Raw genomic sequence first — 26,302 nt, 5'->3', positions numbered from 1 at the left:
CTTTTGCTTATAGTATTAGTGTTGTCTATCTTCAATAACTTGATGGATTAAGGATTATTTTATACCTGTGTTAAATTACAGGTCTGTGTCTGATCTTGACTTGAAAAATTATCTATAAAACTAATTCCTAAAAGTTTCATCTTATCTTCAAAACATCTAGAGGATATTTGGTGCTTTATATCCTTTTCAGGAAAATATTTCATATATGCCTGTCTGTCTTTTCGGCCAGATAAACTTCAAAGACCATAAAAATTGGGGCACCTAGGTGGCTCGGTCGGTTAAGTGTCCGACTTCAGCTCAGGTCGTGATCTCGGGGTCTGTGGATTCGAGCTGTGCTGACAGCTCAGAGCCTGGAGCCTGCTTCCGATTCTGTGTCTCCCTCTCTCTGCCCCTCCCCCACTCACATCTCTGTCTCTCAAAAAGTAAATAAACATTAAAAAAATTTTTTTAAAAAGACATAAAAATTAGCAACCATCATTTATGTCATACTTCACAGCTTATAAAATATCTTCCAATTTGGTTTTCATTACAACTTTTGAAATAGGTAAAACAGGGATTATTATTTACAGTTTGCAATTTTAAAAGCTATAAGCCAGAGAGTGGCAGAGCTAGGACTTAAACCCAAGTTTTCTAAAAGTACATACTCTTTCACTTGAGACTTTCTACCCTACCATGGTCTTCCCCTCCCTTATTCAGTAACAGGTGAGATTATTAATGATAAATGATATTCTCATTTCCTAGAATGAAGAGCCCCCCCCCCAAATTAGATGAACTAGATAAGGTTACACAGAGAACTATTTAGTTACTTGGGTTAAAACAAAAACAAAATGGGGTGCCTGCCTGGGTGGCTCAGTTGGTTCAGCATCTGACTCTCACTTTTGGCTCAAGTCATGATCCCAGGGCTGTGGGATGGAGCCCTATGCTGGGCTCCACACTGAGCTCAGAGCCTGCTTAAGGTGGTCTCTCTTTCCCTCTGCCCCTGCCCCACCCCACCCCACCCACCCCTGCTCACACTCTCTCTGTTAAAAAAAAGAAAAGAAAAAAAAAGGAAGATTTTTTTTTTTATTCTTCATGCTTTCTTCTTTTTTCTTTCTTTCTTTTCTACTATGCCACTTCACAAGACTTCTGTGTGCATATTTTTGTAAAGATGTTTAAAGTAGGTCCTCCACCCTATTACTCTAATTGCAGTCGGCTTATTTTCTTCATAATTCTTATTATTTGTTTTCTGTTTTTCCCACCAAAATGTAAATTCCTGAGGAGAGTCTTCATCTGTGCAATCCATCACTAGATCCCTAATATCTACCACAGCGTCTAGCACATAATAGGATACATGTTGGATAAATAAGAAAAGATAAGTTTTAAAATTTCAAATTTTAGCATATTAGGTATTCTTTAGAGGATGAAAACACAGGCTAATATCACACTTCAGGCTGTTCCTTCAAAGGCTACTTCATCTAACAAATACTTTGGGGCACTACTCAAAATTTTAATTTCCTGGAAAAAGAGGCTGCAAGTCAAAATTTGAAATTACTGTACAGTCAAGCATCTTAAGGCCAAAATCATATTTCTGTTACCATATCAATTTTCTAAGGGAACTATAACCAATATTTGATTATAGTGCTATAGGGAAACTATAATTATAATTTTTCTCCATGCAACTCTGTTTGAAATACTTCATTGTTAAAACAGTTAATGTTATATAAATATTGCCAATGAATATTCTGTGAATCAAAAATTGTTTTCAAAGAAACACAGTAGTGAAACAAATAACCAGAAAGAAAAGCAAACTTCTGGTTTTTCCCATTAAACACTGTAGTTGACTTTAAATAGATGAGTTTAATATACACGTGTATCTAAATAACTATAAATTATTAATAACTACATTATATAAATAACTACAAAATAGCCACAAATCTTATAACCATCACTAGAATTAAGAAAGAAAAACTGAAAATTTACAAATGATAATTCAGTGAGGCTTTAGAAACTTTTCTCACTTCCACCCACCTGTCCTACCATGAAAAAGACAATGCAAGCATATGAGTATCTCCTCACCTAACTAAAATCACATGTTGAAGGATTAGATTGTTGAAGTAGATTATCAATAATATAATATGGTCTCAAATTTTAAAAGTAACAAAATCACCAGTCATGAAGCTTATCTTTGAAAATCTAAAAACACAACATCATTTCCTATCTGCAGAGGACTTTGGTATTATTATGGGAAGTCCAAAATATTTTAATATCTGTTAGGACCAAAATCATGTTATGTTCAAGAAGCAAAATCATTATGCAAAAACAGATTAACAAACTACATTCTCTTTTATTCTTTCTTTTTTTTTTTTTAAATATATTTTAGAGAGAGAGAGAGAAAGCGAGCGAGCAAGCAGGGGATAGGGGCAGAGGGAGAGAAGGAGAGAAAGAGAGAAAGAGAGAGAGAGAGAGAGAGAGACACCCAAGCAGGCTCCATGATCAGCACAGGGCCCAACATGGGACTCGATCCCATGACACTGGTATCATGACCCGAGCCAAAACCAAGAGTCATACACTCAACCGACTGAGCCACTCAGGGGCCCTATATTTCCTTTTCCAGCACATCCTTAAAACAAAACAAAACAAAACACCACCATACCTTGCCACGCAGAGAAGAAATCTGCTCCCATAGCAACATGGAATTTTGTTTGGTATTGTTTTGTGTCAACCCTCTGCATTAAAGTTAAAGAAATGATACAATGGTAACTGAGAAATAATTCAACTCCCTAAAACAAGTTTGATTCTCTAATTCACAAGGTGCTTAAATTATTAAAAATTTTAACGGTAAGAATTCACAATTACTCCTTTCCTTAAGGAAAATTATTTTTATAATACTGAAAATATACCAAGAAATAATGCTTCTATGAAAAGCATTCCCATACACTATGAGAAAAAGAGATTTGTAAAAATTATGTTTCTGCACAAAAATTTAAGAACACCATGCTAATGTTCCATTTCCAGGCAACAATTTCTTTTTATACAAAATGTTCTGTTCTTAGGTATATTTCTAAAAACTCTTTTCTTAAAAGAGAGTCTAAGATATGTTGAATATTTGCAGGTATGTGAGATGGCATTTATATTTACCTTAGTATGCATACAAAGATACAGTGGACTGGTGCTTATATACCCCTCCTGCCGAAGGCGAGAGACACATCTGAACATTTCAGGAGTATGTAAGTTACTCTGTTTTTCTCCACAGATTCCTAACATTTCTCCATTCTCCCTAGCCCATTAATGATGAGTAGCAATACCAGAAAGTCTTTTGCCTATTCTAGACGCATAAATCTAGTACTTGAAGGAAGATTTTTTTGTTTTTGGAAGTTGCAGAATATCTCTTAAAACAATGGCAATGAAAAATATACTGAATATTATTAAAGAAAAAAAATCCATCATGGTCCAATACCTAAAAGTGAAGGAAACATTCTACGTGACACAGCAAATATAATCTAAAATGAATACGTAAATAAAAGGATACAATTCAAATTCAATGTCCGACATATAGCAGGAGGGCAGATCTGATAATTTTATTATCTGCACAAATTCTAAAGCAGAGCCATAATAATGGAAAACCTAGGAAAGAAATAAGATTATGTAATACTTTAAATTCTATAAATAAAATAAAAGTAAATAAATTAGCAATTAGGGCTTAACACTAAAATGGATATTTAAAAGCAAGTATTTACACATTATGCAAGCCAAACATTAGATCCTCTATAGCAGACAAGAGTTTCTTCCATTCTAATTTTACCTTTCAGAGTAGAGACAGACATAGAGATTTCTTAGTAACTGAAGAGTTTTAACAGAGGGAAAATGAGTCTAGAAAGAGGCAAGCAATAGAAGACAGGAGTTCTCAACTTTTCGTGTTTATTTTCAGTAAGACAGACAGATGACCCAAGAGGCTAGGATGTTGAAGAAACAAATTTAGAGGGTCTGCAAGACTGAGAGAGAGAAAGAGAAGATTCTCTGGTATGAACTTAGATTGAGTGGTATGTTGAGATTAATAAAATAAAATAAAAATAAAAATAAAATAAGATTCTTCAAAGAAATGCTGAAGAAATTAAGAGAACCAGTGAAGCCATTAGTCCTAATTAGCAAAGATAGCTCCACTTGGAAAAATAAACTTGCAGTATTTCTTTGGGCAGAACCTAACAGTGAAGGAGGACAGGTATTTTAAGAGTTGGGATGAGAGTATGTCACTGGAAGGACAAAGAAAAGCAAACATATCTTGAGGAGACTACACAAAGTTTTAAACTTGCAGAAAGCTGAGTAATTTCACCATATACAATTATGCATATATATACACATAAAGACACACATATACTTACAGAGTATATGTGTATGTGTGCATATATACACATGTATAGAGAGAGAGAGAGAAACAGAGACATTTATTAAAGAGGTTTTACCCTAAGATTTCCATCGATAGCAGCAAAATTTAAATACATTATTCATATTTGAATAATGAATGAATGAATAATGAATACAATATTCATAATATTAAAAAAAAAATTTAACAGTCCTGTGAAAGATGGCCATGGTAGTTTACTTAAAGTAACCATTCTGAACAAATATTAGGAAATGTGTTCACATCAGAAATATGCCCCTTTTATACTACCCTTTGATCAGAAAATATTACCCATCAATCTGACATCATTGTAACTTCATGACTGTTGTTTTGTACATTCTTGAATTCGGTCTTTCAAAGTGAATTTCTAAAATGTTTCTACATAAACACATCTTATGTTATTTTTCTAATATAAAAAAAAGGTCAACTAAACCCTTTTAAAATTGTTTTACTTTATAATTACCTGCATTTTAAGAATAAATCTATGGAGATATGGGACACAAACTAACACGTCTTAAACCGTGAAAGAAGCAAACGTATGGTACTGGAATCCCTTACCTCATTTAAACTTTGTAATAACTTTGTAAGGTAAGTGTGTTTTGTCTCCATTTCACAAATGAATTAATCAATCTACCCAGGTTACCACAACTTACAGGTAACAGAGCCAGGTTTCAAACCCCGGTCTACCCAACATCAAGGCCTGTTCTTTTTCCAGTGTATCACATTCCCCCCGAACTGAGTCTTAAAGGTCTCATAGCAAAGTCCTAACCAAAGGAAGTTTCAGGCCTATATTGATCTAAGGTTAGGATCATTCCATTTTAAAAATAACTTAAAGTAGTGATTCTTTTGCTAATAACATAGTGTAATTTAAGCACTTAGTTACAGTTATAATAAAAATTATGCAAGTGAGCACATTTAAGCACATATACTAGGAATGTTAATTTCAAGATTCAAAGATATCTTATAAGAACAAAAATATGCCTGAATGGATGATTGGAAAATGAATTAAATATAGATTACCTTTGGTAAAATATTCTTATCCTTCGATGGTAATGTCTTTTTGGCAAGAATGCAAGGATTTAAAGTAGATGTACTAAAATTCGTAGGAGTGACTCCCTTTAAACAAAATTCAGGAAAAATAATTTCAGATCCAAACTGAAAAGAAACCAAGAGAACACAGTTACAAATATCATGAATAAAGTTACAAAGATCAATACATCTTAATGCAATGGAAAAGTTAAGAAAACCACATGTAAATATATTTTTGATTCCTCAGCTCAAAATGTGATTCCTCCATTTATGAACACATCCTTCCTGTTTCAACTTACACATGGATCTTTTTATGAAAAGCTCTCATTGGCCCTACAGCAGCCCACAAGAGTCTATTAAGGCCATTCCATGCAACCACAGAACCAAACAACCTCCTTTACATATACTTGTTCAATATCTGGCTTCCTACCAGTCTGTAAGCTCTGCTAAACACAAGCCTGTCTGTCTTATTCACCACAAATCCTTAGGACAACGCCTCACACATAGTTTGCTTTCAAAATAAGTTGACGAAAAGACCAATTCCTACAGAAGTAGTAATAGTAGAGGTGTTAATAGTAACGGTAACAATGAGAGCTAATATTTAATGAGTGGTTACTTTGTACTTTACATAATTTAACCTTTACAAAAATCTATGAGGTAGGAACTATTATTACACTTATCTTACAGATGAAGACAACTGTGGCACCAAATGGCTAAATATTGCCCTGTAGGTCACACAAAATTAGCAAGAAATAGAGTAGGGATTTGAATGCTGACGATCTAACTCTAGAATCTATGTCTTTGATCATTACCATGCACCTACATTAAAAGCTATTCTCCACCAAAGCAAGTGATTTCAAGTTGTAAATGCATCCTGTGGGGTATGAACATTTAATTTCCTATTCATAAAACAATAGAAGAATTGCATGAAAAGAACCCTGCCATTATTTGTCTGTATGCAAACATGCAGTTTCAAAAAATGTATACAAAACCAATTCTCATCGTTAATTTTATCTTACACTCTTCCAGCTTACTGTGTGGCTTGTTTATGTTAAAATCATTTGCAGAGGTTTGCCTGTAGGTTTAACTTTCCAAGGTAAGGATGAGGCAGCATGAAAATCAGCAAGAAGGACCCAATCACATTAATTCCTATTTTCTCAGCACAAGTTTTACTAAGCCATAATTAAGGGTGAATTGAAAAGGAAAAAAAAAATCTACTAATTAGTGCAATAAATCTTCATAGAAATGCAAGGCCCAACTCATGCTCCCATGTCACCGTGAACATTAAGAAACTTTCTTTGGTTTTGCCTATCTTCAAAAATGTATACAATACTAGAAATATATTTATTTTAACATGGACATAATTTACAAAAGCCACCAAACATATTCATTCATTGTAAGAGATAGCAAAATAAAATTGGAGCCTCACAGAAAGTTAAGATTAGTGGGGCTGAACTAATCAGTTTCATCTTGTAGTTGAGAAATCTGGGATCTTGTAAGGTTACAAAAAAGTGCTCAAATTAGAGAGCTGGCAAAGTAATCTTGAAAGAGAAAACCAAAGCAGGAGGCATCACAATCCTGGACTTCAAGCTGTATTACAAAGCTGTAATCATCAAGACAGTATGGTACTGGCACAATAACAGACACTCAGATCAATGGAAAAGAATAGAGAACCCAGAATGGACCCACAAACGTATGGTCAACTAATCTTTGACAAAGCAGGAAAGAATATCCAATGGAATAGAGTCCTTCAGCAAATGGTGCTGGGGAAACTGGACAGCGACAAGCAGAAAAATGAACTTTCTTACACCATACACAAAAATAAACTCAAAATAGATGAAAGAAAGACCTAAATGTAAGACAGGAAGCCATCAAAATCCTCAAGGAGAAAGCAGGCAAAAACCTCTTTGATCTTTCCAGCAGCAATTTCTTACTCAATACGTCTCTAGAGGCAAGGAAAACAAAAGCAAAAATGAACTACTGGGACCTCATCAAAATAAAAAGCTTCTGCACAGTAAAGGAAACAATCAGCAAAACTAAAAGGCAACCAACAGAATGGGAGAAGATATTTGAAAACAACATATCAGGGGCGCCTGGGTGGCGCAGTCTGTTAAGCGTCCGACTTCAGCCAGGTCACGATCTCGCGGTCCGTGAGTTCGAGCCCCGCGTCAGGCTCTGGGCTGATGGCTCAGAGCCTGGAGCCTGTTTCCGATTCTGTGTCTCCCTCTCTCTCTGCCCCTCCCCCGTTCATGCTCTGTCTCTCTCTGTCCCAAAAATAAATAAAAACGTTGAAAAAAAAAATTAAAAAAAAAAAAGAAAACAACATATCAGATAATGGGTTAATATCCAAAATCTATAAAGAATTCATCAAACTCAACACCCAAAAAACAAATAATCCAGTGAAGAAATGGGCAAAAGACATGAATAGACGCTTCACCAAAGAAGAAATCCAGATGGCCAACCAACACATGAAAAAATGCCCAACATCACTCATCATCAGGGAAATACAAATCAAAACTAAAATGAGATACCACTTTACACCTGTCAGAATGGCTAACAACAATTCAGACACAACAGATGTTGGTGAGGATGCAGAGAAAAAGGATCTCTTTTGCACTGCTGGTGGGAATGCAAGCTGGTGCAGCCACTCTGGAAAACAGGATGGAGGTTCCTCAAAAAACTAATAATAGAACTATCCTACGACCCAGCAAATACACTCCTAGGTATTTATCCAAGGGATACAGGTGTGCCATTTCAAAGGGGCACATGCACCCCAGTGTTTATAGCAGCACTATCAACAATAGCCAAAGTATGGAAAGAGCCCAAATGTCCATCAATGGATGAATGGATGAAGAAGATGTGGTATGTATGTACACACATGCACATATATGTATGTGTGTGCATGTACATGTGTGCACATATATGTGTATGTGTGCATATGTGTGTACACATATGTACATATATGTATACATACAATGGAGTATTACCCGACAATCAAAAAGAATGAAATCTTGCCATTTGCAACTACATGGGAACTAGAGGGTATTATGCTAAGTGAAATTAGTCAGAGAGACAAATATCATTATGACTTCACTCATATGGGGACTTTTAAGATACAAAACAGATGAACATAAGGGAAGGGAAGTAAAAATAATATAAAAATAGGGAGGGGGACAAAACATAAGAGACTCTTAAATATGGAGAACAAACAGAGGGTTGCTGGAGGGGTTGTAGGAGGGGGGATGGGCTAAATGGGTAAGGGGCATTAAGGAATCTACTCCTAAAATCATTGTTGCACTATATGCTAACTAACTTGGATGTAAATTAAAAAGATAAATAAAAAAAAATTAGAGAGCTGGTTAGTAGAGAGCAGTGATCATGTAAAGTGGTATAGGTAAAAGAATATGGTCTAAGCAGTTTTCCAGTGGTTTATACATGCATTGAAATAAAGCAGCTTGGGGGCGCCTGGGTGGCGCAGTCGGTTAAGCGTCCGACTTCAGCCAGGTCACGATCTCCCGGTCCGTGAGTTCGAGCCCCGCGTCAGGCTCTGGGCTGATGGCTCAGAGCCTGGAGCCTGTTTCCGATTCTGTGTCTCCCTCTCTCTCTGCCCCTCCCCCATTCATGCTCTGTCTCTCTCTGTCCCAAAAATAAAATAAACGTTGAAAAAAAAAGAAAAAAAAAAAAAAAAAAGAAAAAAAAAAAGAAATAAAGCAGCTTGGATATCGCTTCTCGGCCTTTTGGCTAAGATCAAGTGAAATAAAGCAGCTTGGATAAACAACATGAACTCAACTAATGTCAAATTCTGTTTTTAAAAGAACGTTAGATTCTAGAACTGTAGTGTCCAAAACATAACCATGCTGACTATTTAAATTAAAATAAAGTTAAAAATTCAATTTTTTGGTTGAAGTAGTCATGTATAAAGTGCTCATAGCAACATAAGGCTAGTGGCTACTGCATTAACACAGGAAGAATATTTCTATTACTAAAGAAAATTCTTCTCAGATGTTGCTATTCTAGAACATCTTTATAAGGTACATTTTCATTCAGATTCATTTAAACTATCTGCGTTGTAAATAAAGTTGAAAGCCCTGCTTTGCAAATGGTGATAACTGAGAAATCCACTTACCTTTCTTTCCCATATCTGAATCTTTCCCCTCCATAATTCCTTTGAGTCAATAGCATTTTTGAGATCTTCTAAAGATATGACATTAGCAGAAAGGTATTCTGCAATTTTCTGATAATTTCTATAAATAAAGGATTATGATAGTTAAATACAGGGTTTCATATCCTACTTAGATTTAATGGTTATGGTTAACTACAATCCTAACAGGCAAAAATGCAAAGTTTCTACCGCTGCTTTTATGTACTAATATTGTAGAACGTTCCTTAAGTCACTCTCTGAGGGAGTCTCTATCACATGTCCATTTAATATTGGCTTAAGTGTGTCAGATAGATACATACATGTATATACACATACACAGATTTAATATTAGTCCTTTATGTTCAAAGGGAGAACTGCTCTCCTAATTTTTCCCCATACATCTTGTATGGAATCCATAATAGTACTTATCACAGACTATCATAACTATCAGCATTCCTATTTCTCCCTGTATTTCAATGAACAAGATCAAATGGCACCTTCTTAACTCAATAGCATCTATCGCTGTGCTTGGCATAAAGTCAGTACTCAATACACACTTGTTAAATGAAGAAAATCACAAAGTTAATAAATCCAATGGAATACTTAAGGATCAAAACAGTAATATACAATTGATCCTTACTAAAATATAAATCACAACAATATATATCTATTTCTACATTGCACATAAAACAAAAAAACAAATACAACATCACAAATCCAGTGTATCCACGGTATTCATCATGGTGCTCAATGGACAATACAAACCTATTTAAGAGCACACAGTGTGTTTAGATAATTAATGCTCAATAATGATTATAAAACTGCATTGATGACACTTACTAAACACTTAAATATCTCAGAAATATTAAATATGAAATAAGAAAAATCCAGATTTTCTCAATAAACCTGTAATAACAGTATGACATAAAACTATCTTATCACATTAAAAAAGTCATCAGGATGCCTGAGTGGCTCAGTTGGTTGGTTGTCCAACTTCGGCTCAGATCATGATCTCACGGTTCGTGAGTTTGAGACCCGCATTGGGCTCTGTGCTGACAGCTCAGAGCCTGGAGCCTGCTTCAGATTCTGTGTCTCCCTCTCTCTCTGCCCCTCCCCCACTCATGCTCGCTTGCTCTCTCTCTCTCTCTCTCTCTCTCTCTCTCTCTAAAAAATAAACATTAAACAAAATCTTCAAGTGATAAGTTATTAAAATTAGGATGGCATGTTAATTGTGAAAACAGATTACACAGACAGCAACCAAATATGAACAAAGAAGCTTACATTACACAATTATTTCCTGCTATAGTTATTTTTGCTGAATACCATTCCTTTAAATGTTTTAATGCTCCTATAGTAGGTAAACAGTCTTTCAACTTGGGAGGATCTTTGTCAGAAGGCAACAGTATTACATCTATCATTGCTCTACCTAGAAAGAGAATAAGGCATTTTCATAATTAAAAAAATACACATTTAGACGTTCAAAATTTCTAAATGTTCATCATTTGATTTAAAGCCATGTTATCTTGAAATAGCTAACATAACAGAAAACAATGAACTCTATCATAATTACTTGCCAGTTATGTACCAATGCTTAATTATACACATTGCTCTTGAGATCATCAATGCTATTGTTGTACTGAACAGAGAAACAGAGAAAAAAAATCTGTGCAATTTCAGTATATTTTTCTATACTTAATTTATACAAAAAGGAATGAATTAATATAAAATTGTAATGGTCAAATAAATTATTTCTTTTTATAGGACAATAAAACACTCAGAAAACTCAATTATATTGACAATATCATTGGTTCCTGAGAAAAAAGTATAACTTCATGAAACTTCACATTTTATAAATTTATAAATGTACCAAAAAACCTAGAAAATGTTAAAACTGAACCAAACAGAAATTTGATAATGAAAGCTTTCTATTTTGCTAAAACAGCAATTGCATATTTCAACGCATATTCTGAATTTGACACATTTTATTTAAAAAATTGGTATGTTTATTTATCTATGTATTCAGTTATTTCCCACATAGAATCTTTTATACTAAGATAGGATTTTGAATATAAGGATCAAACTGTGAGCTTTCAAGTCCCTCATGGTAATCACATTTGCTTTACTCATCATTACATACTCAGCTCCTAGTACAATACATGATCTATGATAGATGCAACAAATGTGTGCTTAATAAATGACTTTCAATAATGAAAAATATTCAAGAAAAGCTCTTCAAAAGTATTTACAGATGCCAAATTGTACCAGGTTTTAGATGCCAGCTACTTGATTGACACAAGGAAAGATAAATTTCAGAGAGGCTACAGCGTTAAGAATAGCATGATACAGTATTTCATAAAATATACTTGTCATTATTGTAAAAAAAAAAAAAGGGGGTGGGGGGCTCTGTAAACAAATGCTGAGTGAAGGGCTTCTTTTACCGTAGAATTTTCTATTTGATAAAGTATACAGTGACCCCACACCTTAAAAGATGTTGCCAAAATGATCTAGGTTAAAGAACTTGTTTTTCCAGGAATTGTTATAGGACTCATGTTCTACAGAATGTACTATGTAAAACAATGGTATATAGTGGAAAGATTCTTCAGTAATAACTAAATAAGGAAATGGAGACTGGTATTTAATTTTCTAAGTTTTAATTTTTTTCTAACTAAATAAAAAGAGAACTTTAGTGTCTCAGTAATATACTTTATTAAAGCAGTGAAGTATGTTTGATATCAACTTCAATTAAGAAATTATTTTTCATTTTGAGTTTCAAAATTAGAAGTGAGAACATAAGCATAAAGGTTGAATTCATCACTCATTCATAGGAAGTATAAGATAAGACATATTCCCAAAAGTAGTCATAAAATATTACCAGGAGCAGGAAGTTTGTCAGACAATTGATGCAAATTTTCTGCAGATTCTTCATACAGGCTAAAACAAAAGGGTAAGTTAGAAAACACACACATACACATACACATTACATGTAATCATAACAGTTAATATTAACTAAATGAATCTATGTGCCAGATACTATGAAGTATGTTAGATACATTATCTTGATCTTCAGGACAACCCACGAGGCACTACTATAATATTATTATCCTTACTTTAAATAATTTGCCTACAGTCACATAACTAGCAGGTGTAGAAAGTAGGATTCAGAGTCCAAGTTATTAGCCACATCCCCAAAAAACAAACAATAAAAAGGGAAAAAAACTCCCTAAATTATATCTAGTACATTAAATATAAATCATAACTAATAAACCAAACATTTTTCTGAACCCTAAAAGTACAGTATTGCTAAGTGTTTAAAAAAGAAGGATACTGCTTTTCTCTGAATGGCATACAATAGCCATGACTGGAAAATAGGATGATGTCCTCCAATTCTTCAAAATCTTTTCATTTTATCCAAATGATGAATTTTTCTTTTTCAAAAATCTATTGTATAACATAAAATTACTTAAACCCTTTATTAGAAACCTGCCATTATCTAGAAAACTTAAGGCATCTTATGATAAAGCATAGTTTTCAAGCTCCCTCTTGTGGAAATAACTATTAGGTCACTTACTAGAAATAATTACTTTTACGCTCCTTATCTTTTAATAATGGTGGGAAAACACGGATGCTAAGAACTCTAAGGCTAGAAGGCACCTTAAAAATCACCTAAAAGGATCTCAACACTGTATAGACAAGATAATAAAGGACCAGAGAAATGAAGTGACTGGTCCACAATCAAGTAACTAGAAACTACCTCTACTGAGCCCTGGGTTTATACCCTTTCCTTGGTTCTACAATGTATCCTTTCATTAATCAGTACAAACAAATATAAATAAAAAACAGGAAAACAGAATTTTTAAAGTCTGCAGTAATTTATAGAAGTATTATAATATATGATTACTACAGTAAACAAAAGTAGTTTTTGTAATGAAATATTATGGAAGACTAAAATAAAAGGTATTAATTATGAGTTGAAGAAGGGATATTTCATGAAGAGAAAAATAATCACAACTTATATCACCTGGACCAACTTATATATTATACCACAATTCAAAAAACCTAAAAGTGAAGCCAATCATCTATATAATCCGCAGAAACTCTATGCTCAAGATATACATAAATTGAATAAATCATATATATCAACCTCAAATAGCAAAATGATAATCATAATTTGAGTTTGAATGCCAGTTATTAACCTCAAATTCAAGTTTATTTTTTTAAAAGTGTATTTATTTTGAGGAGAGAGAGAGAGAGAGATAGAATCAAGATCATGCCAACACCTACAAATGAGTTGTTTTCCCTCTCTTTTCATCTCTGAAAGAATTTATCTAAAATGGATGCTAGTCCTTAAATATTTGGGAGAATAATTTGGTGAAGTCATACTGGCCTAGAGTTTGATAGTGGGAAAATTTTTTAACAATTCAATTACTTTATTATTTTTTTTAATGTTTATTTATTATTTTATTTTGAAAGCGAGCGAGCAAGCCTGAGTGGGGGGCAGAGAGGGACAGGGAGGAAGAGAAAGAATCCCAAGCAGGCTCTGTGCTATCAGGGCTCAAACTCAGGAACTGTGAGATCAGGACCTGAGCCCAAACCAACAGTTGGACGTTTAACCAACTGAGCCACCCAGGCGCTCCATTACATTCAAGTTTCTCTTCAAGCTCTTAAAATTCATAATCAGACAGAATTCATCTTCAAGAAAGTGACATATTGGGGTGCCTGGGTGGCTCAGTCGGTTGAGCGTCCGACTTCAGCTCAGGTCACAATCTCACGGTCCGTGAGTTTGAGCCCCTCGTCGGGCTCTGGGCTGATGGCTCAGAGCCTGGAGCCTGCTTCCGATTCTGTGTCTCCCTCTCTCTCTGCCCCTCCCCCGTTCATGCTCTGTCTCTCTCTGTCTCAAAAATAAATAAACGTTAAAAAAATTTTTAAAAAAAAGTGACATATTAGTTAGAATGTCACTTTTTATGATTAATGCAATTGTGTAAGCTTAAGAAGCTAGATATTTTGAGATACCAATTTTTCCATTTTACAGTTTTATTCAAATAACAGGCCCAAATTGCCCATCTCCCAAAATAGAGTTGAAAATTTCAATAACTAAAATTTCCTTCCTATGGCTGCTAAAAAAATCTCATTTTCACTCTTGTGGCTGAAATACTGTGTACTGTTAAAATATTTTAAAGATATTATAGAAAGCATATAAGCATACTCAGCCAAGGATAATGATTCTCTGCTATTACTATCTTCTTCCTCAAAACACTCAGCGCTCAAACATTCTTCAATATTTGTTTGAAGAACATCTTCAATTTCATCTTTTTCTGTACCAAAATGTATCTCTTCCCAGTGAGAACTGCAAAACTAATATATCAAAAGATTGCATTAAATAATGGGTTTCTGAAATTACTTACATTGGCAAAGACATTCACTAATGCCTATTTTTTTCATTTCTATTACCTGATAAAATCCACATATTGCCTGCACTGCAAAGAACCACTTCTTGGGAGAAGGTATGCCGCCTACCGAACAGGCTTGAAAACAAAATCGTGCTTATTAGAAGAAAGGCGTATCACAAATAAGCAGATGCTACAGTATCTATACTTAGAGAATTATATAGTTTTTATTACAGTATATAGTTCTTCAAGATATACGTGTGTATATGCATATACATATATATTACATGGATCTTTTTAAAATCTCTAAAAATTTAAATAGAACAATCTGCCCAAAGAGCAAAATTATTCACTCACAATGAATACTTTTATTTTGTCACAACTCAAAATCCATACTATTTTAATCGTCATTTCAAACACTAAAACCTACCAAGAAAAAAACCCCAACACCCACTTAATTACTACTGAGTCATGCATAACTGCATAAGTGATGGTAAGAGATCTAGTTCCCTCTTCAAAGACAACGAAGGTCTGGTTCAGCCTGGCCAGAAAGAGAGAGAGGAGATAAAACAATAGCCTCATGACATTTTCTACTCCCCTCTAAAGCCATTTCAAAATGTTGTTGTGTATCCAACATGCAACTGTAACTGATGGGGGAGTGTGGGGCAAGTTGAGGGCAAAATACAGGTGGGTACCCTCCCTCCCTCGGCCCAGTGGAATATTGTTTGGACACTCCTGGCTACCCAAGAACAAAGGAAAGGGGTTTAAGTACTTGCCATGGTAATGTGGGAAACTAAGGCAAATGAAAAATTAAATCCCCTTCCTGCCTATAGCCCAATGACAAGTCCTTGAAACCAGCAGAGTGACCTCCCTCTAGGAGCTCAGCTGCCTGGAGGATGACACTTTGCTAGGGGCAAAAGAGAATCTTAGCTTAACATTATCCCAACTTCGAGGATCCTGTAAATCTACTTCCATTATCTCAACTGCCCCAAGATATATGCTAGCAATCATACTCCAAGCTTATGGCCCTGATATACAACTGAAGTGTATCCAGACTGAGGTTTTATTAAACGGTAATAAATGATGTTTCCCTAGCAACAGGTAGCCCCTAAAGGTCCTGAAAACCTTGCTTCCAAAATTCCTTGGAGACTTACTCTATCCCTGACCCCCTCCCAACCTGAGGGTATATAATGAGTTTACCTGTCATGACCCCATGCAGCTCTCCCTACCCCCGGGTCCTGTCTCCATGCTTTAATAAAATCACCTTTTCGCACCAAAGAGGTCTTCAAGAATTCTTTCTTGGCCTTCGGCTCCAGACCACCCCAGCATCACCCCAAAACTTCATCATAACTACATTCATTAAAGGCACCAATAACTAACGTTATAAAATCTGATAGCTCTTACCACTGTTGTTACTTGACCTCTCAACATAAGAATAAGAAAGGAATGAAAGATGACACAGTTGACTACTTTCTCCTTAAAACACTTGATTTCTGTGGAACCTATCTTTCCAGCTACTCCTCATGCCTTTAAAAACTGGTGTTCAGGGGCGCCTGGGTGGCTCAGTCGGTTAAGCGTCCGACTTTGGCTCAGGTCATGATCTCGCAGTCCATGAGTTCGAGCCCCGCGTCGGGCTCTGTGCTGACGGCTTGGAGCCTGGAGCCTGTTTCAGATTCTGTGTCTCCCTCTCTCTGACCCTCCCCCGTTCATGCTCTGTCTCTCTCTGTCTCAAAAATAAATAAACGTTAAAAAAAACAAAAACTGGTGTTCAGTTCCTTTAAATATTGGGATTCAGTTCAAGATTTTCTGCTCTTCTCACTATCCATAAACAATCCCATCCTTTCTCATAGTTTGGACTGACATCTACATATTGATGATTCTATTATCTGTATCTCCAGCCTTACTTTGCCTTTTGAGTTCTGGACACACGTATCCAACTTTTGCAAAACATTTTCAATTTGACATCTTACGGGGCAACTAAATACATGTTCCGAATTGAACATGTCATTTGATGAGGTCTTGGGGTGATAGTGGGGTTCAGAGCTGACAGCCAAGAAAGAATTCCTGAAGATGTCCTTTGGTGCAAAAAGATGATTTTATTAAAGCAAGGAGACAGGACCTGTGGGCAGAAAGAGCAGCACTGGGGTTGTGAACAGTGACTACTTATATACCAAGGAGTTGGGGGAGATAAAGTCAAGAGGGAGTTTCTTGAAGAGATTTCCATATGCTAAAGAGGACTCACAGATTACTGGAGGCCTAGCTATTATCAAGCTAAGGTTGTTTTTCCCTCTAACAAAGCATTAGCATTAAGATGGTAGGGAGTTCCTGGAGATTAGGCTATTAATAAGATTGTTTTTTCTTGTAATATTACTAAGATATTTGTAAACTAATGGAGACTCTATCAGTTTAACCATTTGTTTTCTGTCCTTTCCTTTGTTCTTGGGCAGCCAGGAGTGCCTGAGAAATATTACACATATTCCACCGGGGCGGGGCGGGGGGGGGGGGGGTGGTTGTGCTAGCTTGTGCTGGGCTCTCACTCAGCTTGTCTTATGGCCCCTCATCTACCATGCCTCAAACTCTAATTCTCCTATCTTGCTACATGCCACCACTTATACTATACCCAAGCCAGAAATCTAATGTCATTCTTGATTGCTTCTTCACACTACCCTTCTCCTGAATCACACCAATGCAACACTAGGTCAGGTGGATTCTACCTCCATAATTTCTTTCAGATCCATTTTCCTCTACCTCAGCTACCTCTCTTATTTCTTAGCTGGTCTTCTGCAGCAGCCCCCTCATGCCTATACTTTCCTCCAATTTGTCCACTAGACTGTAGCCAGAACACTTCAACAACACAGATGTCACCAGATCTCTTCCTTCACTAAGGCCTTTAATGGCTAATTGTCATTATGAAGAAGTCCAAGAGCCCTGACATGATTTACAAAGTCCTCCACATTGCTATGCCTATCTCTCCAGCCTTATCTCCATTATAATCATATTATACTTCTAGTTTCTGAGACTTGCCATATTACTGAAAGCAATAATGTTCACAGGGTAAGAAATTCAATCTCTTTGCATGGTTCTGATATGCAGATTTCAGGTCCCATGATTTAAATAACACCTGATCCCCCAAAACAGGGCTCAAACTGCAGCTATCATGGTTTACTAATCAACTGTAATTGCCTAAAGCAAAACTTCACTGCTAGCTTCTCATACCGCAAATCACTACATAAATCAAAGATGTGTATCATGATCAGTGACCAATCACATTACTACTTTTCAAAGTTTGTTGCTGATTGGTCACTGCATAGCTGTTATTCAGTTCATATGAATAGATGACAAATATGTAATTGTGTTTCCTTCTTGTCTCCCAGTAATAAATTTACATATTTTACAAAAATGGGTAACAGGAAGAGGAAATTGGCAAAAGGAAAAAAAAAAAGATAAAGGCACAGCAAAGAAGCAAAAAGTGATTAACACCAAAAGTGACATTCAAATCTAATGTAAATGGATTCTAAAAATAGCTGCTGTGAAAGAGAGAACCCAATGTGGGGTTTGAACTCAGGAACCAAGAGATCATGACCTGAGCTGAAGTCGGATGCTCAACAGATTGAGGCACCCAGGCGCCCCTTGGACAAGAAACTTCTATCTACCCAAACAGGAAGCAAAAGTTATCCCAAGAATTCCTATAATGCTCCCAATATTTCTTCAATGTATACTTTCAAGGCATAAGCGAAAGAAAAGCTTTCTTGCAATACCAGTAGTATTGACTTAAATTATACCAACTTGAAAAAGTAATGAGTACTACCACAACTTGGCAAACAGACTAGGGCAGCATGAACATTTATAACCAAAACAGACTAGGGCAGCATGAGTGAGCACCCTACCCGGAGCATCTCCAGAAACTTCCTTCAGCTTTTAATTTGGTCTGTTTTGGTTATCTCCTTTTTCTGAGCCCTTGAAAGACACTCTCAGAGGCCAAGAAGAGGAAGTAAAAGAGAAGATAACTATAAAAAAAAAAATAAGTAGATGGATTTGTATAATGCCAATAGAAACCAAAGGAGAAGAGATTTTTACAAAGCAAAGGCTCGTCAAATTAGCCAAATACTTTGAAAAAGGTAAAACAGACAAGAGCGGAGACAAGATTACTGTGTTTAACAATTATGAAGTGCTTTGAAGAAAATCAATAAGCGATAACGGTGGAAAAAAATGGTAAGAAATGTGTAAGAGCGTTAATAATGTATTTGTACTCAGGACAAATCATAAATCCTCCTTATAATACCACATTACCCTATTATATATGGAGCTAAAGATGGGCAAGGAAATACCACAAAGGGAACAAAAGTCAAGCTGAGAACCTAGAATAATTTTCATAATAATTTTCAAACAATTTAATGACATTCAAGCAGCAGGAAGAGGGAATTAGCATCTTTTTCAGTTTTGTATTTCCTTACTTATCTCCCTATCCCAGTGATGTGTGCAGTCAACAAGTATCTTTCATACTTTTAAGTGACCAAATTAATTAAATTTATTTCCAATACAAATACAGGGCCAGAGAAAAAAGGGGTTCGTGTTATACTTACCAGGAAAAGTACTATCTTCTGGATTCATTGAAGCACTAATGCTTCTTTTCAGGAAGTGATAAACATTTGCTGCTGTTAAATCTGAAAAAGAAAAGGCAAACTAACTCAATGGGCACAAGAGTTACATAATCTAGGCCTATTCCAATTTCACCATCAGAGACTCTCCAGAAAAACATGTTGTACATAAAAGAGCTACACAGAGAAAACCCAAAAGGCTCCTCTGGTTTATACACCCTAGCCAGTTAAATATTCAAAATTCCCCCCAAAGGATAATTTTAAGCAGAGAAGGGAAACTCTGTCACAATACTCTATACACAACCACATATATTTTCTCCTCAAGATGCCTGCTCAATCAAAACAAACAAATAAATAAAATGCAGTGCGGATTATAGACAGAAACACCAAAAAGGAGTGTAATTTCAAACGGTCACGATTGTTTTAAATTTACCATTTTTTTAAATCTTATTTTTATATGTAGGATATCTCCTCCCATTAGGATATAGACTCTAGGAGAGTAAGATCCTTGTCCATCTTGTTCCTTTCTGTATTACTTGTATTTGGAACATAGAGTTGACGGAATCGCCTATTGAATGCATATATTTCTAACAATAAGACATTCCATTCCGAAGGCACAGAGAATAAATCAGTTAAATTTTTACTGTGCCAAGAACTTCTGAGCACTGGAATTGTGCATCCACAAATTTGTCCCTATTTCTCCACGAAGATAATGACATTTTTCAGCCCTTATTGGGCCGATCCCATAGAGTCTCAGATTCTCGGGACAACTCGAGATAGCCCCCCTCCCTCACCGGCAGAACTTGATCTCAAACTTAAATTTCTTCCCCTCCCCGCCAGCGGTTCCCGCTCTTTCTCAGCCCTGCGCTTACCCGGCTGTTTCTCGGTACCCTCAACGGACGACTTCCCAGGCCCATGATCCACTTCCCCACCCGCTGCTGACGGGACTTTTGCTTCCCCCCAGATCACAAGGAGCAGGTACCGATCCATCTCCTTCGAGCCGAGCTCCTATTTCAGATCTTGGTTTCCACATCCAAATAGTCGCGCGCTGCTTAGGCACTTCCGGTTTCCATCCACCAAATTTAGGTCGGCTGGAAATTGTGCGCGCTGGGTCGGTTTGCCTCAGCTTTTCCAGCCGGCGGGTTCTTTGGGGGAGTTATTCTGTCAATGACTGCATTATTTCCTCCTGTCAGGATGAAAGTGCTACCATGGGAAGATTGGAGGAGACCCAGAAAAAGCAGAGAAACTGACGACGGCTGGCTGGCCTAGGAACTGTCATGCTTGCCTATATATGTTTCCCGCCGGGCCATTAATGCTGGGGTCTGGCCGTGGACCCTGGGAATAGGACGGTCCTGCAAGTGGAGAAAATGTCGAGTTTCTCTAGGGCGCCCCAGGTGAGCTCGAACTCTTGTGGCTTGATGGAGTTCATTACGCTGGCAGAAGGAAGTCAGTGGCTTCGGTGGATTTAGTGATGCTGAGTGGGCAGGAAAGAGGAGTTCCTGGGCCAGGAGATGATGCCTCGGGAAAGCACTTAATGAGAATCGTGATTCTGGTCGCCGCTTGCTGTTGTTCTCTTTGGTATTCGTCTCCTCTTTTCAGTTAGCCCTTTTCATGACTTTTTTTTCTAAGGAAAGAGTATTCAGATAGGGCACTGTAGACCATTGTAAGGATTTGCTTATTACTGAATAAAATGAGGATCTAGTTAGTGAAGGGTTTGGAGCCAGGAAGTGACAGTGATCTCACTTAAAAGTGTTAGAAGGAGCTCTCTGGCAGCTGAGTTAAGAATAGACTGTTCAGAGGTGGGGATTGGTGGAAGGTAGAAACAAAGAGTCGGTTTAGAGGCCAACTGCAGTGATCCAGGCTAAACACGATGGTGGCACAAACCGAACTAGACAGTATAGGGTTGAAAAGTGGTCAGGTTTTGTTTGAAGGTGGAGTCAAAAGGATTTCCTGAAGGATTGAATGTGAGCTGACAACGAAAGAACAAGGATTACTCTAAGGTTTTTTGTTTCTGAAACCGGAAGCGTGTGCCATCAGCTGAGATAGGGAAGACTGAAATTGAAGCAGGTTTCAGGTAGAAGAGCTGGAGTTCAGCTTTGGGTGTGTTGACCTGAGATGCTTCTTAGCCCAGTCCTGCTCCAGGAGTGATTCCTTCCTTGAACTGTTTGTTACCTCTCCTGGATGAAGCAAATTTAAGAAGTAAAATTAAAAATTTGAAAACTTTACAGCAGTTTGATGATATGGCGGTATTTTAATGGTTTTTGAACAAGGTTTTTTTTTTTTTTAATCAAAATATTGATCTGCAATGGAATGGGGACAAACTAGTCTTTAGGAGATGGTTTAAAAAGCACTGTAGTGCAGCTACCAAACGGGCAATTGGTACAATTGTAGAGTTCAGGAAAGAGGTCAAGGCTAGAGATGTAAATTTCTACACTTGGGAGTCATAAGTATGGAAATGACATGTAAACATACGAGTCTGGATGTAGTTATTGAGAAGGTGTGTATAGAAAAGAGAGAAGGACCAAGAACTGAATTCTGGAACATTTCAACATTTCAGTGGCAAGAGATAGGAAAACAAGCAAAGTAGGGAAAAAACCAACAGAGGGTGGTGTCCTGGAAATCAAGTGAGGAAAGAATATCCAGGAGAAGGAAATGATCACCTGTATTGAAGACTTAGAATTGACCAAGGGATTCAGTGACATGAAGGTCCTGGTAACTTTGACAGGCAATAGAGAGAGGGTGATGGGTGTGGGAGAAGAAAAGCCAGGGGGGAGCAGGCTGAAGTCAGCATGAGGACAAATTGGAGTAAAGACAACTCTTTGGGAGAATTTGCCTCAAAGGAGGCAGTGGGTAAGTGAGCTAGAGAGGGTTTGTTTTTTGTTTTGTTTTGTTTAACTTTATTATGGAGAATTTCAATCCTATATAAATGAAGGTACAGCCCAGTTTCAAAAACCTCATAGCCAATATTTTTTCATCTGTACCCCCCATTCACTTCTTCCCCTTATGAATCTGAGATGAATCTTAGATTCCTGTTATTTCATAAATAAATATTTCAGTATGTTCTCTATAAGGATTCTTTTTGGAAATATAATCCCAATACCATTTATCAAAGACAAAAAGTAATCATGATTCCTTAATATCAGATATCTAGTATATGTTCAAATCCCCAATTTTCTCATTTATGTTATAGAAATACATAAATTTTTACTGTTTGTTCCTTTGGTTTAGGATTTAGAATGTAATAATTTCATTTTTTTTAATTCTCTCTTAAGTTCTTTTTCCTATTTTTTTCCTTTGCAATTTATTGAAGACAAAAGATTGTCCTGTAGACTTCCCACTGTTTGAATCCTTTTTTATTTTTATTTTTATTTTTTTAGTTAGTCATAAGCTGAGAGTACTAGGGAAAAGATATGGGCTAGAGGCTGTCTTTATTTGCAGAAGACATGATTGTCTTTGTGAAAAATCAGATGGAATCTAAGAAAAGCTCCTAAAACTGATAAATAAGTTTAGCAAAGTTGCAGTGTACAAGACCAAAATGCAAAAAATGAGGTGTATTTCTATATACTAGCAACAAACAGAAATTTAAATTAAAAATACAATACTATTTACAATGGCATCAAAATATGTGAAATACTTAAGCGAGAAATCTGACAAAAGAGAGGAGAACAAGTAGAAACTAGAAAAGTAAGAAAGGAAAAAAAAATGGTGAGCAGTTTAGAAGCTGATATGAGGTTTGTAATAATAAAATTTAAAATAAACCCAATTAGCCTGATTGTATTTTTTCCAGCATTGTTTAGCAACCTGTGTATATGCATACAGAAAGCATCTGGTTGACATCTCTATGGGCTGGAATTTTCTGAGAGCTTGAAGGTACTGATGGATACTACAAAGACAATGGTTTATGCCTGACGCAGCCTAAAGATATCTGTGTAAGGCAGCTATGTAAAATTTAAGTTTATTCAACATCCTCCATCTATACTTGTCTAGCTATATTCTGTTACTTACCTCTTCCATGGAATTGAACTGCTGAATAGTTTTCAGTTCCCAATTAGCTACTCATTTTTCAATTTAATACATATTAGTCTTCAAAATATTTTTGAAGACCTTATAAACTCTTCATAAGAGTTCCCATTACTCTTCCAGATTCTATTCTGTATGATATCAAAAATTGTCATAATATAAAGGAAAATATATCTTTGAAATGTTTTAAATAAAATATCATCCACACTGCTAATAGGAAGGCAGGCAAGAAAAATTACTGTGTTAATCTTTGTAGAATGTAAAAAGACCCTCCTTTTCCAGAAACAAATGAAAACAAAACCAAAACGATTATTTAGTGACAGGATCTTTTTTCAAAGTAATTATTGATATTAACAGTAGAATATACATGATGGTATATAATAATCTCAATTATTTCCATTTTAATTAGAACTTTCTTTATTGTTTTCTCTGTCTCTGTCTCTCTCTCTCTGTCTTTTTTTTCCCCAAGCAATGGGCCACTTTTGCTCGGGTTTGGTATCTCTTAGATGGGAAAATGCAGCCCCCTGGCAAACTGGCTGCTTTGGCATCAATCAGACTTCAAGGATTGCATAAACCTGTATACCATCAACTGAGTGAGTATCATTTTATATCTGTCACGAGTATCCATAATTTTCATGCCAGAATAGAATGTTGAAAAGTCTGACTGAACTACTTCTAAGTACCTCTTTTTTTCTTGGGATCCCTTGTTCCATTCTTACAAAAAAACCTACTAGGGCACTGAAATGAATTTGGTTTATTCACAGGAAAACCATACAGACCAGTTTGCCTGAGATAACCCCATTTTATGTCATTACCCCAGCAAAATTCTCAGTAGCCTTCCTTTCACTCTCATCCTGAGTGGGACTAGAAATCAAATGTTCACTCTTACACGTGTGTGTTCACATGGCAATGAACATTTGAATAGGGAGTTTTTGAAAATGAAAAAATAAGTTTGTCTTGTCTTCTAAAACCCTTTCCCCTAGAAAGATGGATAGAGCTAGCGGAACATGGAAAGTTTACTTTTTACTGTTTTGAATTGATAGATTTGATTTTCTGTAACCTTTTTCCAAAACAAAGGAAAAAAGTTGTTTTGAGACTTAAGGTCTTCAGCTTATTGTAGGTAATTCTGATTGACTTCACTTACCTAGGCACTTCAGTGCACACCCAACGAGATCTAGGTGTCAATTCTTACTCTTTGTCTTGACCTGTCAGCAACATTTTGTGCAGCTGATCATAGTGTTAACTTTTTGATACATGAAATACACAAAGATATATACAGTATGTAGATACAGTATGTAGACAAATCTATTTTTAAATATAAGTAATATTTTAAAGAAAATTAACAGTTACAATGATGATGAAATAAATACCCATACACTCAACATTTGCGTTATTTCCAATTTTTTTGCCATTACAAACAATATCCCTGTTGGTATTCTTATACCTTTTTTCCAGGGCGCAGGTGGAAGAGTTTCTCCCAGATCTGTCTATAGGACAGGAATTACTGGGTTCAAAGGTGCATGGGAAACTAGGTAGTCTTTATGCTAATGTCCTCTCCTACCAGAGTTTTTATTAGCCATCATCTTCAATAACAGTTGATGTTTTCATTCTTTTTAAGTTTGACTACTCTCATAAATGTGGAATGCATTCTCGTGGTGGTTTTAATTTTCATTTTCCTCATTGCAAATGGAATTAAGTATCTCTTCACTATTTAATGGCCTTTTATCATTTCTTCTTCTGTGAAATATCTGTGCGTGTCTTTTGCCATATTTCCACTGAGTTATTTGTCCTCTACGTTTTTCTAACTTTTATGTACAATTTAACATGTAATTTTTTACTCAGTCATTTGAAAATAAGTTGCAGATGTCTCAATAAATCCCCCTGAATTTAGCATGTGTCTCCTAGAATAAGTATATTCCCCTATGTAACCAAAATGCCATTATCATACGTAACAAAATAAACATAATTTAATTGTACAGTTTAATGTCCAGTGCATTTTCACATTTGCCTAGTAGTTTCAAGCATATTTTTTATAGCTGTTACTTTTTTAAAACCAGGACCCAACCAAGTTTTATGTATTATTGCCTTTAATTGTTATGTTCCTTTAGTCTTTTTAAATGTAGAAGAATCCTTCTCTTTTATTTTTTCCTGCCATTAACCTTTTGAGGAGTCCAGGCTAGTTGTCATATAAAGAACTTTCTTCTTAAACACATTCTTTACTTGTTTTTGGATGCGTTCTCTTACTAACTCCTCCTTCCCAGTCCCCTTTGTTTTTTTCAACTTTCCAAACTCCCAATCTTCTCTCATTAAAAATTAGGAGGGGGAGGGGCATGGAGGGCACCTGGGTGGTTCAGTTGGTTAAGCCTCTGGTTCTAGGTTTCAGCTCAGCTCAGCTCATGATCTCATGGTTCCTGGTTTTGACCCTTGTGTTGGGCCCTGCACTGACAGTGCAGAACCTACTTGAGATTCTCTCTCCCTCTCTGTCTCTCTGCCCCTCCCTTGCTCACTCTCTCTCTGTCTCTCAAAATAAATAAATACACTTAAAAAAAAAAAAATAGGAGTGCCCTGAAGCCTGGTCTTTGGACCCCTTCACATTCCTTAGGCAATCACATTCAGGTTCAGGTCTCTAAATATTTTCTGTTAGGCTAAGCTCCCAAATTCATATCTTCATTTTTTACCTTTTCCCTGTATTCCAGACTCCCATAACCACATTTCTACTTAATAAACCTTAGGTGTCCAGTGGGCATCTGCA

The 26,302-nt window shown here is 36.1% G+C and overlaps 2 protein-coding genes across 2 annotated transcripts in view; one reads left to right on the top strand and one right to left on the bottom strand.

The window, feature by feature from the left end:
* Positions 1 to 20,520, bottom strand: part of MTBP (MDM2 binding protein) — an 80,280-nt gene extending 59,760 nt beyond the window's left edge. Inside the window, exons 1-10 of the mRNA XM_047073873.1 lie at positions 20,403 to 20,520; positions 19,516 to 19,596; positions 14,997 to 15,070; positions 14,752 to 14,900; positions 12,421 to 12,479; positions 10,830 to 10,974; positions 9,534 to 9,651; positions 5,399 to 5,533; positions 3,509 to 3,603; positions 2,633 to 2,705 (exon numbers count right to left, since the gene is read on the bottom strand). Of these exons, the coding sequence (XP_046929829.1) occupies positions 2,633 to 2,705; positions 3,509 to 3,603; positions 5,399 to 5,533; positions 9,534 to 9,651; positions 10,830 to 10,974; positions 12,421 to 12,479; positions 14,752 to 14,900; positions 14,997 to 15,070; positions 19,516 to 19,596; positions 20,403 to 20,520 (1,047 nt within the window). The remainder of the gene's footprint in view (positions 1 to 2,632; positions 2,706 to 3,508; positions 3,604 to 5,398; positions 5,534 to 9,533; positions 9,652 to 10,829; positions 10,975 to 12,420; positions 12,480 to 14,751; positions 14,901 to 14,996; positions 15,071 to 19,515; positions 19,597 to 20,402) is intronic.
* Positions 20,521 to 20,851: 331 nt separating this feature from the next.
* The window catches only part of MRPL13 (mitochondrial ribosomal protein L13), a 49,253-nt gene continuing 43,802 nt past the window's right edge, over positions 20,852 to 26,302 (top strand). The window contains exons 1-2 of the mRNA XM_047074136.1: positions 20,852 to 20,924; positions 24,020 to 24,143. Of these exons, the coding sequence (XP_046930092.1) occupies positions 20,898 to 20,924; positions 24,020 to 24,143 (151 nt within the window). The 5' untranslated portion in view covers positions 20,852 to 20,897. The remainder of the gene's footprint in view (positions 20,925 to 24,019; positions 24,144 to 26,302) is intronic.

Source organism: Lynx rufus, unplaced genomic scaffold (assembly GCF_022079265.1).
Source record: "Lynx rufus isolate CCGP_SWC_20201006 ecotype Redwood Valley unplaced genomic scaffold, mLynRuf1.p SCAF_12, whole genome shotgun sequence".
Taxonomy (NCBI): domain Eukaryota; kingdom Metazoa; phylum Chordata; class Mammalia; order Carnivora; family Felidae; genus Lynx; species Lynx rufus.
This window is presented reverse-complemented; position numbering and strand designations above follow the sequence as displayed.